The sequence below is a fragment of the Carlito syrichta genome, unplaced genomic scaffold (genome assembly GCF_000164805.1).
Source record: "Carlito syrichta isolate Samal-C Ts95f unplaced genomic scaffold, Tarsius_syrichta-2.0.1 Scaffold315477, whole genome shotgun sequence".
NCBI lineage: Eukaryota > Metazoa > Chordata > Mammalia > Primates > Tarsiidae > Carlito > Carlito syrichta.
Window position 1 is genome coordinate 609,400 of NW_007259573.1, and position 17,808 is coordinate 627,207.

At 42.8% G+C, this 17,808-nt stretch overlaps 1 protein-coding gene across 1 annotated transcript in view; it reads left to right on the forward strand.

Annotated features, from left to right (window-relative positions):
* The window catches only part of SLC12A8 (solute carrier family 12 member 8), a 145,016-nt gene that overhangs the window by 119,389 nt on the left and 7,819 nt on the right, over positions 1-17,808 (forward strand). The window contains exons 12-14 of the mRNA XM_021706352.1: positions 8,764-8,799; positions 15,714-15,839; positions 16,813-16,930. Of these exons, the coding sequence (XP_021562027.1) occupies positions 8,764-8,799; positions 15,714-15,839; positions 16,813-16,930 (280 nt within the window). The remainder of the gene's footprint in view (positions 1-8,763; positions 8,800-15,713; positions 15,840-16,812; positions 16,931-17,808) is intronic.

Below are 17,808 nucleotides of genomic sequence, written 5' to 3' on the forward strand. Positions count from 1 at the left end.
CGGGCACTTGGCGAGACCTCATCTCTACAATAAATCAAAAATGAGCCGGGCATGGTAGCGTGTGCCTGTAGTTCCAGCTACTTGGAAGGCTGAGGCGGAAGGATCGCCGGAGCCCAGCAGGTCGAGGCTGTGGTGGCCAGGAGTGGCCACTGCACTCCAGTCTGGGCGACAGAGTGAGACTCCAACTCAAAAAATAAAAAAAAAAAAAAACCTTTACCACCTTTCTGTGTCAGATTCAGAAAACAAGTTCTTGGATACAATATTGTAGCAGACTTTTGTCTTTTTGTTGTTGTTGTTGTTGTTGCTTGCCCAGCAATGAATTACCTTCTAACATTTGTAGAGTTTCCAATGTTATGAATCTTGGTGGGAAGCAAAGCAAGCCTTTTATGTTCAAAAATGAAAATGTCAGATACTCAGTTTTCCTGATCTCTCCCATAACCAGAGTTCAGGTACAAAACCAAGGCTCTGCTGTGTCTGTGCCCTCCACATACTTGGAATTGGGAACTGGAAATCTGAAGAAATAGAGACTTTGAGGAACTTTCTGGAAGCATGATGGTAGTTGAATAATGACTGCATTACTGGTTTCAGTGTCCAGGGCTTCTGGGTCAATGGGTAGACTACAGTGTTTCTACAGTGGTGTTCCCACTAGACTGCTCTGACACATAATTTTGACTATTACCTCGGCTACATAGCCCTGATCTGATTCTCTAGACTTTCCAGCCATTTTCAGAAGTCCAATATCCTTTCTTACTGTGGGAAAATACACATAACACATAAATTGCTATCTTACCAATTTTTAAAGGTACAGTTTAGTGTTATTAAATATATTCTTAATGTTGTACAATCATTAAGACCGTATGGAGTTCTTCTCCATAACTCTTTTCTTCTTGTAAAAGTGGAACTCTGTACCCATTAAACAATAACTCCTCAATCCCCCTCTCCTCAGCCCTGGCGACCACCATTTTGCTTTCTGTCTCTATGAATTTGACTACTCTATGTGTCTCGTATAATTATAATCATACAGTATCCATTTTTTGGTGACTGGCATATTTCATTTAGCATAATGTTCATCCATGTTGTAGCATATGTCAGAATTTCCTTCCTTTTGAAGGCTGAATAGTAATGCATTGTGTGTATATATTCCATTGTGTTTGTGTATTTTGCTTCTATTCATTCAGTGGATAGTTGGGTTGCTTCCATGTTTCAGCTATTATGAATAAGGCTGCTGTGAACATGGGTATACAAACATCTCTTGGAGACTTTGCTTTTGATTCTTTTTGGGTATACACCCAGAAATAAAATTGCTGGCTCATAGGGTAATTTTACTTTTTTAATTTTGGTGGGAACCCCATACCCTTTTCTAGAGCAACTGCACCATTTTACATGTCTACCAATGGGGGTCCAACAGCTTTCCTATAAATCCTTTATGATCAAATCAGCCAGGAGTAGATTCTGACTGGTACACGTCTTTCTCTTCTTGGTGACTTATTAGTTTGTTTTGCTGAAATACTCCAGTAGCGTCTAAAGAAAAAATAAATGAGAAATATATTTTTTTGAGTTCTTGCTGTTCTGAAAATTTTTAAACTCACACTTGATTTATAGTTTGGCTGACTATAAAACTCTAAGTTGAAAATAATTTTCCTTGTGATTTTGTCTTATTGCCTTCTCCCTTTTAGTGAGCTTACTTTTCCGTGTTGAGAAATTCGCTGTGCTAATGCCTCGTCCTTAGGTCCCTAGAATATCATCTGATCTTGCTTTTTCCTGTCTGGCAATTTTTAGCATATTTTGTTTTTGCAGCCATCATATTGGCTACTTAGTTTACATTTTATTCCAGAGACTCTCTTGCCCTTCAGTCCTGGGCTTTTTGTTGTTGACCTTAGCTGTAGAAGGTTGGAAAAATCTTACAATGTAGTTCATGACATGTTATCATCATTTGTTCAAAAGACACTTGTGTTTATTTACCCTGCTGTGTTCTTAATACTTCTGGTCTCCCGAGAACAAGACGTGTTCACATATCTTTTGGGACCTCTCTCCCCATCATCCATCATGTTGATATCTCTCACATTTTCTTTATTCTTAGCTTTTAACTATTTTAGACACTATCTTTTCCAGCTTTCTTTATGTTTAGGTACCTACCTTTGCTTTTCTCTTGGCAGGTGAGGGTTCCACAAGTGAACATGTGAATCTTCTATCTTTCATTATCCCCAGGGACACTGTGGCACAGACACAGCCAGGTCAAGTCAGCCGCACCCTCATCAGGCAATTACAGGTGTTTTCTGTTGTGTTGTTTATTCACCAAATCCTTGCTCCTCTAGAGTTGTTCTCTGATAATTCCCTACCACCCCCTCATCCCTCCATCTCAGCTCCATTATCTCTGTTTTATATCTTCTTAAACGGTTCTCTAATTTTCTTTTATTTTTCTCTCCTGTTGCTAATTTATTTGTTGTTTTGTTATCCTTTCTGAGATATTTCATGGACTTTATCTCTCAACTCTTCTAAAGACTTTTTAAAAATGTTGGATGCTGTGTCAGTTATGATTACGTGTGATTGCAAATAACAAAATCACAAAATAAGAGGGACTTGATATAGCTTGTACAAAAGGAGTCAGAGGCATGCAGTTCAGGGCTGCCATGGCAGCTGCGTGGTCCCAAGTGACCATCTGTCATTTTCTTTTTCTTTTTTCTTCTTTTTTTTTTGAGTCGGAGTCTCACTCTGTTGCCCAGACTAGAGTGCAGTGGCCACTCCCGGCCACCGCAGCCTCGACCTGCTGGGCTCCAGCGATCCTTCCGCCTCAGCCTTCCAAGTAGCTGGAACTACAGGCACATGCTACCACGCCCAGCTAATTTTTTTATTTATTGTAGAGATGAGGTCTCACGTTTCACCAAGTTGCCTAAGGCGGGTCTCGAACCCAAGGGCTCAGGCAATCCACTCACCTCAGCCTCCCATGGCGCGGGATTACAGGCTGAGCCACTGAGCCCAGCTATCTGTCCTTTTCTTGACCATCCTTAGCACATTGCCCTGTGACCCAAGATGTGGCTGTTGGAGGCTTGCTGTTACACTCATCTTCCAGGCAGTAGAAAAAACAGTCTCCCAAAGTCCCATTCCACATTTCTCATATTTCATCAGCTGGAATGTAGTCATGTGATTACAATGGGCTGTAAGGGATGCAGGGAAGTGTTTTTGTTTTGTTTTTTTTGAGTTGGAGTCTGACTCCCTCTCCCAGGCCTGGAGTGCCGTGGCACGCTCATGGCCACGCCAGCATCAACCTGCTGGGCTAGGCGATCTTTCTGCCTCAGCCTTCCAAGTAGCTGGAATAACAGGTGCTCTACTGTGCTCAGTTAATTTTTGATTTATTGTAGAGACAAGGTCTTGCCAAGGTACCCGGGCTGGTCTCAAACTTGTGGACTCAGGCAATCCATTCAATTCAGCCTCCCAAAGTGCTGGGATTACAAGCTGAGCGGCCAAACCCTGCCAGAAGTGTTTTTTTAAGATGGTCATATTGCTATTTCATGTAAAATTATGGTGCTTTTTTGTTTGTGTTCCAAAAAGAGGGAGGTAGGGTCGCAACTATCAGTCTGTGCCACAGTTATCCTATTGTTAATTTCCAAGAGCTCTTGCTTGTAACCTGATTTATCTGTCTTTCTTTTTTCTCAATTTGAACATCATCCATTCTTGTTTTATGAGTATAATTGCTTACTTTTTTTGGGGGGGGAGTCTCACTCTGTCACCTAGCCTGGAGGACAGTGGCACACTCCCAGCCACCACAGCCTCGACCTGCTGGGCTCCAAGTAACTGTAATTACAGGCACGCGCTACCACGCCCGGATAATTTTTGATTTATTGTAGAGGCGAGGTCTTGCCAAGTTACCCAGGTGGCTCTTGAACCTGTGGGCTCAGGCAGTCCTCTTGACTCGGCCTCCCAAAGTGCTGGGATTACAGGCTGAGACGCCGAGCCCGGCCTATAATGGCTTATCTTATCCCTCTGACAATATTACTTACCCTTTCCCTAGAAATATTTTTCAGTATTTTTCTGTTCTTTCATTGTTCCTGTTTTCTGTATATTCTTTTCTCTCTGATTTGGTCTCTTTCTCTCTTATCTTGGAGGCCTTTACTAAAATGTCTGTTGATCTTTTGATTTTTTTTCTGTACTTAAAGTGAAGTACTAAAAAGCTGTTTAGAAGATCTGTGTGCAGGTCAGACACGATGGCTCATGCCTATAATCCCAGCACTTTGGGAAGCTGAAGCGGAGGATTGTTTGAGTTCAGGAGTTCGAGACCAGCCTGGGCAAAATAGTGAGACCGTATCCCTACAAAAAAATAAAAATAAATTTTAAGAAGATCTGTGTACATGGGCAGGGTTTGTGGATTGGGGCACCTCACAATAGAATGATGGGGGAGTAAGCTAACCTTTTCTTTTCTATATTTATTTCATTTTATTTTTATTTTTTGAGTTAGAGTCTCACTCTGTCGCCCAGACTGGAGTGCAGTGGCTGCTCCTGGCCACCGCAGCCTCGACCTGCTGTGCTCTGGTGATCCTTCCGCCTCAACCTTCCAAGTAGCCGGAACTACAGGCACATGCTACCACGCCCGGCTGATTTTTGATTTATTGTGGAGATGAGGTCACGCCAAGTTGCCCAGGCGGGTCTCGAACCCGCGGGCTCAGGCAATCCACTCACCTCGGCCTGGGCAACTTGGCGAGCAGCTATGTGATACAAGAGAATTGGGGGTCTCACTCTTTAGGATGTAGGTGTTCATTTAATTCCCTTGCTTCAAATTCCATCCCCCCACTCTTTGCTGTGCCTGATGTGGGCATTTTCTAGTTTGATTTCTTCAGAGGAAAGCACCCTTGGGAGGGGGTTGTTACTTGGCTGCATGGACAGAGAAAAGGATCTTGGCATACAGCACAGGTAGACTTGCCATCGCCTCCCTCCTGGTACTTTATGCCTTTATGAGATTTGGTTCTTCTGGTGCTGACCTGTGCTGGCATCTACCAGAGTTAATTGGGTTGCTCTTTATCAGTACCCTCTCTATAGGCCTAGAGTTCATCCTCCTTTGCTCTGCTCAGTCTGTCACCTCTGTCACCTTTCCATCTTCCAGGTCTTGTTTTTACTTTTCCTCTCTCATTCTCTTTGTGTTCTTGGATTTTTTTCTGGTTAATCTCTTTTCTGTCTTCTCAGTGGGTTTTCAGGAGAGACATGTGGTCAATGTGCAACATTTAGCCAATGACGTTGTTGCTAGCCAAGGGCCCTGTCTTAGAAATACCACAGCTATTATTGCCTCTTCCCTCTCTCCCCCTCTCGCTGTCTTTTTTTTTTTTTTTTTTTTTTTTTTTTTGAGTTGGAGTCTCACTCTGTCGCCCAGGCCGGAGTGCAGTGGCACGGTTACATCCACTACAGCCTCGACCTGCTGGGCTCAGGCAATCCTTCTCCCTCAGCCTTCCAAGTAGCTGGAGTTACAGGCACACACCACCATGCCCAATTAATTTTTTGATTTATTGTAGAGATGAGGTCTCACCACGTTTCCCAGGCTGGTCTCGAACCTGAGAGCTCAGGCCATCCTCTCACCTCGGCCTCCCAAAGTGCTGGGATTACAGGCATGAGCCACCACACCCGGCTCTCCTCGCTGTCTTTACCTTGGTGAAGACCCTCGCCAACTTGCACCTGGACTCTTGCCGAGTCTCCAAACCAGTCTCCTGCCTCCAGACTCTCCCTCATCCCATGCTGCCCACTGAATGATCTTTCTAGAATAAAGCTTTCATTGTATCTCTCTTTAAAACCTTTGCCAAGATCTAATCCTTCCCATCTAAAGTCCTAGATCCTAGCCGGGCTCGGTGTCTCAGCCTGCAATCCCAGCGCTTTGGGAGGCTAAGATGAGGGGATTGCCTGAGCCGGCGGGTTCGAGACCCACCTGGGCAACTTGGCGAGACCTCATCTCTACAATAAATCAAAAAATCAGCCGGGTGTGATAGCGCATGCCTGTAATTCTGTCTAGTCAGAAGGTTGAGGCGGAAGGATCGCCGGAACCCAGCGGGTCGAGGCTGCGATGGGCGGGAGCGGCCACTGCACTCCAGCCTGGGCAACAGAATGAGACTCCAACTAAAAAAAAAAAAAAATTAATGTGGGGCTGTATTTTATGCCCTATATACACACGAGTTCCTTGTTTATCACAGCTGTGCAAGAGAGATATTTCTGACTATCACAGACATCATCAAAGACACAAAGGATCTGATTAAATAGAAATAGAAAACATTTGTACAACACAGTGTCACAGAAGGAAACAATTATTCTGACAAACACAACTGATAAAAGCATACCTTCCAAAGCATATTATTTTTAAAAACAGGAAGGTCAAAATCCAGATTTTACTAAAAAGAGGTTAGGAAAGGATGAATATACAGTTTACATTTGAAAAATGATGGGCAGGGTCTGTCCCATCCCATGCCCAGACTCAATTATGTCCATTCAACAGATGAACTTCTGTTGTTAAGTGTTATATATTATTAGTAGCTAAAAATAGCCAGCATTTATTGAACATGTCCTGTGTTCCTGGCCCTAAGATAAGCACTTAGTGTGGATTATTTCACTGAAGTCCAAAGTTAACCAGTGTTATATCTTTTTACAGATGATAAAATGGAGGCTTAGAGAAATTAAACACTTGCTCAGGATATGAGACAGTTAGAATTTGAACCCAGGTCTGTCTGACTGTAGAACCTGTGCTCTTTACCACTATGCAATGTATATGCTGCTGGCTGTTATCTGTTGTGAACTAGGCCATGGTGTTGCTTAAATGAACACAAATTAAGCCACCTTTAAGGTATCATTGTGTATCTATTAGGTTATAAAAATTTAAATAAAAAATAGTAGATCATAATTACTCATATGTACACATTGCTGGAGACAGCATCAATTAATTAATTCTTCCTGGATCTGTTGATTAAAGTCGTTTTGTTTTTTTTTTTTTTTAAATCAAATGGGAAATTTGGGAGTATTATTTCTTTCAGTATTTTTTTCTGCCTTTTTTTTTTTTTAATCAGATCAGACTCTGTTGCCCAGGGTGGAGTGCAGTGGCATGATCACAGCTCACCGTACTCTCAACCTCCTGGGCTCAGGTGATCCTTCTGCCTCAGCCTCCTGAGTAGCTGGGACTACAGGCACATGCCACCACGCCTGGCTAATACTTTTATTTTTGTAGAGATGAGGTCTCAGTATGTTGCCCAGGCTGGTCTCAAACTCCTGGACTCAAGCAATCCTCTCACCTCAGCCTCCCAAAGCACTGGGATTACAGGTGTGCGCCATCATGCCTGACACAGCCCTTTCTATTTCTCCTGTCCCTATGGGACTCCTATTACCCACTTGGTACACTTGACATTGTCCCACAGGTTTCTGAGGCTCTCTTTTTTTTCTTTCGCCTTTTCTGCTCTGTCCTTCACGTTCGATAATTTCTGTCTTCAAGTTCATTGATTCTTTCTTCTGCCATCTCAGATCTGCTGTTGAGCCTATCATTTTCATTTCTGTCATTGTGCTTTTTAACTGTAGAATTTTCATTTTGTTCTTTTTTAAATAGTTTTTGAATAGTTTGTATTTCTCTATTTTTCCTATTTTTAAAGTCATTGTCATACTATTTCCTTATTATTGACCTTATATTTTTCTTTAATTCTTGGAACATATTTATAATAGCTGCTTTGAAGTCTACTTAGTTTTTTTTTGACTGATTTTTTTTTCTTCCTGAAAATGGGTCACAGTTTCCTGTTTCTTTGCAAGTCTTCTTATTTTTGGTTGAAAACTGGACAGTTTGGATAAAAGCATAGCAACTCTTGATGCTGATGTATATTTCTGAGTTTTTGTTTATTTTGTTTATTTTAGAAAATTGCCTGGATTTTAACTGTGGATTCTGTCTCCCTGTGGTGTTGTATGTCTTTGGTCAGCTTTTTTATTTTTATCTTTTTTTTTTTTAGCCTGGCTTTCTAGGAGGTTACCCCTGTGTCTGCATAGCCCATAAGGCCTCTGCTCTGTATGTGGCTTGTGGGGCTTGGGATCCGTGTGTCGCTTGGGAAGAACAATCAAGGTTGCAGCCAGTTAGCTCTCCAGTCTCAGTCTCCCCTGGCTTTTACTTTTTTGCCAGCCTTTCTCAGGTCTTCCCAGGCAGGGGCATAGGTTTCTTGTCATCCAGGGAATGGTGAGAAGGTTAGCTAGTCTCTCTATGGCTCTTTCATCTCCAGGGTCTGTCCCATTCCATTTCTGCTGGTCTGCCGCTCACCCTAGCTGGGTCTGTACCCTCAGGTCAGCAAAGCTGAGGATCTTCCCTATTCATCTTCCTCCTGTGCTCACCGAACTTCACTTATAAAGCCACAATAAGTTTGCTCTGCTGGTAGCTGCTGATTTCTGACCAGCCCCTCCTGGTAAGAACCGAGGTGGGATGGAAGCAACCCAGGCAAGAAGGCCACAAACTCTCACTGTTCTTTCCCTCAGCTCCAGCAGTTTTTGAAAAATAAAAACACTTCTCAACTTACTGTCTCCTTTTGGTACATTTCTGGAGCTCCAAAGTGACTGTTTTTGACTATTTAATCTAATTTTATACTTGTTTTTTGTGGAGAAGATTCACTGGCCTCTTCACACTGCCATAGCTTGGACGTCCCTCTGGTTCATTCTTTCTGGAGAATGACCTTTCAAAGTATAACAAGAAATATAAAACTATTTTAATTATCCTAATTTAGTAAATCTACTTGGGGGAATTTCATATCAAAGGAACAACCCAAAACCAAACAGCAAACCAAAAAATGTATGCAAGATTGTCATAGCTTCATTGTTTGTGCTACTGGTAAATTAGAAATGTATGTTCAGCATTTGGGAAGTAGTTAAGCAACTTGTAGTATCAGCATGATAAAATACCACATGGACTTGAAACATGATTCTGTGTGGACTGTGGCAATACACATTCTTGGTCTGTGCATGCTAGATTAGAACTATGTGTCAGCCAGGCTTGGTGGCTCAGCCTGTAATCTCACGCTTTGGGAGGCTGAGGTGAGTGGATTGCCTGAGCCCGCAGGTTCGAGACCCGCCTAGGCAACTCGGCGAGACCTCATCTCTACAATAAATCAAAAATGAGCCGGGCATGGTAGCGGGTGCCTGTAGTTCCAGCTACTTGGAAGGCTGAGGTGGAAGATCGCCAGAGCCCAGCAGGTCGAGGCTGCAGTGGCCGGGAGCGGCCACTGTACTCCAGTCTGGGTGACAGAGTGAGACTCCAACTCCAAAAAAAAAAAAAAAAAAAAAGAACTATGTTATTTATTTGATAAAGGCATGAAGAGGATTTTCAGAGAGGGTTTAATGTTCATTTTAAGTAATTTCTATAAAATTACTTAAATTCATGATTTAAAAAATTGACATAATTGGTTCTTCCCCCTTCATGCTTGAAATGTTTATATCTGCATGAGTTTTGTGAACATAGAACTTGTCAGATATATCACTAGATTTTAAAAGTCAATTTAATATTATATGTTATTTTATTATTTTTTATATTATTAACATGCATGCTGCAAGATTTTGTTTGTTTTAAGACTAGACTTCCCAGTTATTACTCTCTAGTATTTCTAGCATGAGACATTGTCCCACCTAAGTTTGTAAGACTTGTATCTTCCAGCAAAATTCTAGACAAGAGAAAAAAATTCCTTTAGTCACTCTGGGAAGGTTTGGAAACTATGCTATTCAGAAGTATGAATAATGATCTTCTATCGTCATACCTATTCAACGTCACTGAACGTCCTTGCACAAATTCTCCCTTACATTGCTGATGTATAAAAACTGCATTGTGCTGGAAGGCAAACCTCTTCCTACTACTTTTCCTCAAGTTCCTCAAAATACACACACACACACACACACACACACACACACACACACACGCAGTTCCCTTTGGGTTCGGTATAATTGAGGTTGTACAAGATCAAGTGTTGTGAAAAGGTGAACTTAATATTTGACAAATCTCAGAGAGGCAAAAATATAAGTTTTTAACCAATATAATATAAGTTTTAACCAATAGTGTTCCTTCTTAATAACCAAGGGGCCTGTGATTGGAAAAAAACGAATCATGAAATGGGCTTGTTAAAATCATACAATTTAATTAATGGCAATCATACTAGAATTTCCCCTTTTTGGAAAAAAAATTAAAGAGCCATCCATTCAAATCAGTTATACATCTTAGCAGACTTTCTTTTAATCCACAATTAATGAGACTTTTATGGAGCACTTCCTATATACACATAAACTTCTAAATGCCTGGTGCTTCACATCTTGCCCTCCGGGTATAGATGTACAAAAAGATGAGAATAATAGTCGGAAGCACATGATGAAGACAAATAGATGTTGAGAGGATGAAAGCTTCTCAAGGGGAAGGATGGTTTGTTCATTTGTTCAACCACATGTTTGGAACCACATGGAATCCTACATTCCAGGCACTAAGTGCTGTGGAAACATCCTGGATAGACATAGGTGTTTGCTGTCATAGAACTTACATTATACTAGGAGCAGATCCATAATAAACAAGCAAATATATATTCTGATGCCAATAAGTGTTACGTATTATAAAGCATAAGAAAGCAGGGTAATTAGATAGAGAACAGGGCAGGGAGGAAGGTGCACCTTTTCAGACGGGTTCATCAGGAAGGTCTTGCTGGGTAGAGAAATTTGAATGGAGAACTGAATTGTATGAAACTGTGAGCCATGCAGGGAGGTGAAAGAAGAGTCCAGGTAGAGGGGATGGCATATATGAAGGTCCAGGCGGAAAAATGGACTGGCAAGTTCTAAGAACAGTACAGGCCCAGCAGTGACTGGGGAGCAGTGAGCCAAGGGGGAGAGGTGGAAAAGGGGTCCAGTGAGAAAAGTGGGGGATAGTGCCATGTAGGGCCAGACAAGTCATTGTGAGTGTGATAGAAGGCTCTGAAGGTTCTAGCTAGGGTTGAGATGTGGTCGGAGGCTTTAAGAAGATCACTGACTTTTAGAGAAATGAATTGTATAGAGGTAAGTGAGGGAGCCAAGGCCAATTTGGAGGCATATTAATTATAGTAGGCTAAACTCTATAACAAGTAGCCAAAGATGTAGTGGCTCAAATGCAATAGAAATATATTTCTCACTTGCATAAACAGTCCAGGAAGGGTGTTCCAACTCAGCAAGAAGCTCTCTTCCTTGTATTGATTCAAGGAGCCAGGCTCCTTCCATTTGCATGACTTCATCATCTCTTAGGACCTTGTCACATGCAAAGTCAAGACTGAGTTACCAGATTTCAGGCAAAGGAAGGAGAAAGCCCACAGAGAAGAGACTCACATTCTCTAAAAGGCCCAGATGTGGCACCCCGTCACTTGTGTTCACATTCTGTTGGTGAGAACTTGATCACATGACCACACCTGACTGCGAAAAATTCTGGGAGTGTACTATAGCTGCCGTCTCTACCCCAGGACCCACAGCAGTAACTAGATGAAAGTACCCCAGAATGGAAGAGGATGAGAGCAATGGAGGTGGTAAGCAGTGATCATATTCAGAATATGTTTTGATGGTAGACTCAATAGGATTTACTGGTGGAACAGACGTAGCTGAGAGAGAAAGAGAGAGATTGAGAAAGAGAGAGAGAGAGATCAGGATGAATCTTAGTTGTTTACATAAATGGCAGTGACAGTTACTCAGATGAAGAAGACTTGGAGAGAACAGATTTCTGTTTTAACTATGTTAAGTTTGAAGTGCTTATTAGCCCTCTAAGGGGAGATATTGAGAAGACAATGAGGTATTTACAGTTTAACTTCATGGGAGTGGTCAAGGATGAGGTAAACCAGAATCATCAGTACATTAGAAGTCTTAAGCCAGGCGCAGTGGCTCAAACCAGTAATGACAGCACTTTGGGAGGCTGAGGTGAGAGGATTGCCTGAGTCCAGGGGTTCAAGACCAGCCTGGGCAACTTGGTGAGACCTCATCTCTACAATAAACCAAAAAATTAGCTGAGCGTGCTGGTGCATGCCTGTAGTTCCAGTTACTTGGAAGACTGAGGCAGAAGGATCGCCTGATCCCAGCAGGTCGAGGCTTTGGTGAATGTGAGCATGCCACTGCAATCCAGCCTGGGTGCCAGAGTGAGACCCAAACTAAAAAAACAAAAAGAAGTCCTAAAGCCAGAAGACCAGATGAGATCTCTTAGGAGTGAGTATAAATGGAAAAAAGAAGGGTACTGAGGACTGACTGTTGGGATACTCCACTGCATTTGGGTTAGAAGGAGGAGGCGAGCCAGCAAAAGGAGACTGAGAAAGATTGGGCAGTGAGATAAAGGAAGAATCAGGAGAGTGAGGCATCTGAGAGAAGAAAGTGTATCAGGAAAGAGGAAGTGATCACGTGTGTCAGATGTTATCTGAAAGGTCAAGTGGAAGGAGGACGAAGAATTGACCATCAAATTTGGAAATATTTGAATCACTGGCAACTTCAATAGGAGTTATTTTAGTGGAAGGGTATATACAATCTTAAGAGTGAGTTGAAGAAATAATGGGACATAGAGACAGCGTAGACCATTCTTTTGAGTAGCTTTGCTACAAGGGAGACAAAGAAATAGAACAATAATTAGAGAGCGTCTAGGAGGAGTAGTGTCTAGAGAGTATGTAGGAGGAAGAAATGACACAGTGTATTTGTATTTGATAGGAACGATTCAGCAGGGGACAGAAAAATTGATGATGTGAAAGCAAAGTCCTTGAACAGGCCAGAGGGGATGGAATCCAGGGCACATGTGGGGGAATGGGCCTTAGCTTGGAGCAGGCACCATCCCTCCACTGTAAAGGGAGGGAAGGCCCGATAGAGGGTACAGATGCAAATGAGTTGGCAGATTCGGTGACGAAGGTTCTCTTTGGAGAGGAGCAGCTGCAAATTTGTTATGTCAGAGAGTGGGAGAATGAGTTGCCTAGGTATGAGGCTGCTGAGAATACTGAAATGTGGAGGCACATGTACGCTCGAGGGAGCTCTGGTGGGCTTGGGCCATGGAAAAGTAGGGTGGTGAAAACAGGAGGCAGGTGATGGAAAGCAGAAACATACTAGTGCAAATTATCTAAAAGTCCCTCTGTAGACTAAGAATCGTTGGAATGAGGAACAGCAGAGCAAATGAACTCAATTTTGTTTTTTAAAAGAAGATTATGGGCTGAGAGTACATTGTTTAAAACATAATTTAGGAGGTGTAAGTATACTGATAATGACACCCTTCAAGCGTGGCTAAGTTGAGGTGAATGAAAGAAAAGATTGTTGGAGTGAGGATTTCAAAGAACCAAGAGAGCAGGTCATTGGGTGAGTTGTTTATGTAAAAGTCACCATGTTGTCACCAGGAATGATGATGGGGTGGTAAGAGAGAGGGAGATGGTGAACCATAGGGTGAAATCTTTAACAAGAGAATGTAGAATGGTAAGTGGGCAAAGGACTATAATGATAAAGGGTAGAGTGTGAAATAGTCCTGTCCTTCCAAGGGGATAGGTCATAAAGCCACAGTGACCAGAGAGTGTGGAAGACTTGGTCTAGGAATACCCCCACTACATGCCAATCCCTAGGTTTAAGACAGATGTGGACCCTGCCCCCAGGAAGCATATAATTCAGTGGGTATAGAAGAAACATGTACTTAAGTGTACAACTACAAATAATGGCAAGTGCTATGAAGGAAAGGAAACAGATCATAAGCAAATAATAATGGTATGAGGGAATAAATGGAGATTTTGTCATGGAACTGATTTCTGTGAGGAAATGATAGCTGAGCTGAGACCTGAGGAATAAATGAGAATTTGACAAGCAAAGGGCTTGGGATCCATGAGAAGTGGATCCCAGCTAGATTCCAGGGACCCACACTAGGTGTGGTTTCAGTAGGGAAGAACACTGGTGTATGAGACAGGATTTGGACACATAGTGAAGAGAGAAGGGCTGGGCAGAGGAGATGGCACCGTCAGGGCAGTCGGCTGAAGCAGAAGTATGTTGGAGAATACAGAGAGGGCTAGTTAGAGAGCTAGCAATTTCCTGAGTTACACACTGGAGACTGAGAACGTCTGAAGGTTTAGAATCAAAATGAAGCATAAACATACAGCAAAGTGAATCCGACATATCATTTGTTCAAATCACTGTTGTGGTGTTCATAGTGATTAGGCCATATTGTGAAACAGTCTATGCATTTTCATGGTTAAATTGAGCGTTTCAGGAACCAGCTGTAAACGAGGAAGGCAGAGCTGAACAGAACATGGCACAGCTCTGAAAAGCTCCAATGTGCCTGAAACCCATGGAGGACAAGGCAGGACCATGCATTCGTTTATGGCCAGACTGGCTTTACCCTCAGCCACCTCAACTTCCAGAGGAAGGAGTGAGTCGGAGGAGTTATTCTCCCTCCATCTCTCTTCTTCATCAGTTTCCAGTCTATACCTGCAACTGGGCTCACCTGAGTTCACCTTCAGAGTCAGAGCGTAGCAAAGACCACCCCTCATTATATAAAAGCTCATGTGGGTCAGGTGCAGTGGCTCACACTTGTAATCCCAGCACTTTGGGAGGCCGAGGCGGGAGGATTGCTTGAACCCAGGAGTTCGAGACTAACCTAGGCAACATAGCGAGACCTCATCCCTACAAAAAGTCAAAAAATTAGCTGGACATGATGCCATGTACCTGTAGTCCCAGCTACTTGGGAGACTGAGGCCGAAGGATCACCTGAGCCCAGGAAGTGGAGGCTGTGGTGAGCCATGATTGTGTCACTGGACTCCAGCCTGAGTGATAGAGTGAGACCCCGACTCAAAAAAAAAGAAAAAACTTGGGAGGCTGAGATGAGTGGATTGACTGGACCCGCGGGTTCAAGACCCGCCTGGGCAACTTGGTGAGACCTCATCTCTACAATAAATCAAAAAATTAGCCGGGTGTGGTAGCGCGCACCTGTAGTTACAGCTACTTGGAAGGCTGAGGCAGAAGGATCACTGGAGCCCAGCAGGTCGAGGCTGCGGTGGTCGGGAGCGGCCACTGGACTCCAGTCTGGGCAACAGAGTGATACTCCATCTCAAAAAAAAGAAAAAACAAAGCCAGTCTGGCCAGGCAGTCCCAGTGGGTGGTCACATTTGGGAGCCGGAATACCAGATGTCCAGTTTCCCCACTTTATCCCTTCACATCTGAAAAAGAGGAGAGAGCTAAACTCCTCAGTTCCCTCAGATGACGGATCTAGACAGATGGGCAGTAGGTTTTAAAGGCTCTTCCCTCTTTGTTCTGCCCCTTCCTTCTCTTTCTTTCTCAGATCCTTTCTTTTTTTTTTTGAGTTGGAGTCTCACTCTGTAATCCAGACTGGAGTGTAGTGGCCGCTCCCGGCCACCGCAGCCTCGCCCTGCTGGGCTCCGGCGATCCTTCCGCCTCAGCCTTCCAAGCAGCTGGAACTACAGGCGCGTGCTACCACACCTGGCTAATTTTTTATTTATTGTAGAGATGAGGTCTCACCAAGTTGCCCAGGTGGGTCTTGAACCCGTGGGCTTAGGCAATCCAGTCACCTCAACCTCCCCAAGCGAGGGATTACAGGCTGAGCCACCGAGCCCGGCTCAGATCCTTTCTTGTGGAAGCCTATATAGACCCTTCTTTCTCTCTTCTCCAAGAGCCAGTGAGTGCTAAGAGTTGTCTTTTAGGCTAAGTTACAAAACTGGAGAAGAGGCGTTTATGGATAGTAGTTTATAAAGACAGAGGAGTGTTTGGTAGCAAGTTGGTAGCCAAGGATTTCACTAATTTATTTTTCAGATTTCTTCCCCAAGTTCAGGCTCCAGGAGCAAGATGTCCAGAGGAGACCAACTTCTTTCTACACCCACATGTGCAACCCCTGGGTCTCTCTGTTGGGGGTAAGTAACTTCATCTTGATATCAATTATCCTTGGGACGTAATTCAGATGGAGACATGTGTGTTCTTGGGTGGGGGGAAGGAGAGAGGGAGGACTTAATTAGGAGCATATGATTTAATTGCCTTTTGTATTAGAATTTAGATGAGACTACATTTGGCAAGATTACATTTAATGAGCCGGGCTCGGTGGCTCAGCCTGTAATCCCGCCCTTTGGGAGGCTGAGGTGAGTGGATTGCCTGAGTCCGTGGGTTCGAGATCTGCCTGGGCAACTTGGTGAAACCTCATCTCTACAATAAAAAAAAAAAATAGCTGGGTGTGGTAGCAAGCGCCTGTAGTTCCAGCTACTTGGAAGGCTGAGGCAGAAGGATCACCAGAACCCAACAGGTCGAGGCTGCAGTGGCCAGGAGCGGCCACTGCACTCCAGTCTGGGCTACAGAGTGGGACTCCAACTCAAAAAAAAAAAAAGATTACGTTTAATGAACCACTTATTTTAATCAACGATCTACTTTTAAATTATTATTATTATTAATATAAATTATTATTATTATTACTTTTACGGTGATCAGAAATTGATGAGAGGGGCCAGGCGTGGTGGCTCATGCCTGTCATTTCAGTACTTTGGGAGGCCAAGGTAGGAGGATTGCCTGAGCCCAGGAGTTCAAGATCAGCCTAAGTAACATAGCGAGACCTCATCCCTACAAAAAAAAAATTAACCAAGTATGGTGACGCATCTGTAGTCACAGCTACTCGGGAGGTTAAGATAGAAGGATCTCCTGAGCCCAGGAAATTGAGGCTATTGTGAGCATGCGTGTGCCACTGCACTCCAGCCTGGGTGACAGAGTGAGATCCAAATGCAAAACAAATAAATAAAGCAATTAAAAATTGAATGAGATGATTGTTTCTTAAGGTCTTACAGCTTGCTTACCGTGTGGAAAATCATTAAGTGACTTGCCTTTTCCACTCTGTTTCCATAGGCTGTTGCATCCCTTCTCATCATGTTTGTGATCCAGTGGGTCTATACCCTGGCTAACATGGGTGTTGCTGCCATTGTGTATTTCTACATTGGCAGGGCCAGTCCGGGGCTTCACCTTGGTAAGCAACAGAGCCATTTTGCCACTACTTCCCTCATTCTCTTTAGCATTCACTGAAAAAAGAAAAAAAACATGCTCTGAACATCTATTAAATGCCAACACTGACAGATGTGAATCTCGTTTTCAAGTAGTTTATAGTCTGGAAGGAGAACTGTGACATGCACATGAATGATTACAAATGAAAAATAATAACTTACTGTGAGATTTATAGGACACGTAGAAGTAAAATGGGTAACAATAGCACAAACACTAAGAGGAATGAAATGGAATATACCATTATAAGTTTCATATACTGTATGTTAAGTACTATAATATCACTTGAAGGTAGACTGTGGTAAGTTTAAGATGTATACTATAAACCCTAAAACAAACACTAAGATAATACAATAAAGAGTTTGCCAATAAATGAGATAAAATTAAATGAAAAAGTACTCAAATCAAAATAGGGCAGAAGAAGGGGAAAAATATAATAAAGGACAAATGAGACAAACATAAAAAACAAATAGCAAGATGGTTTTTGTATATATGGCTTATATATATGTTTATATATATATATATATATATATATATATATATAAACCTAGTCCTATCAACAATCACATTAAGTATAGATGGTGTAAACACCCCCAGCTAAATGTCAAAGATTGTCAGATTGAATAGAAAAATATGCTGTCTAAAAGAAACCTTCTTTAAATATAAAGACACAAGCCGGGCTCAGTGGCTCAGCCTGTAATCCCGTGCTTTGGGAGGCTGAGGTGAGTGAATTGCCTGAGACTGTGGGCTTGAGACCCGCCTGGGCAACTTGGCGAGACCTCATCTCTACAATAATAAAAAAATTAGCCGGGCGTGGTAGCGCGCGCCTGTAGTTCCAGCTACTTG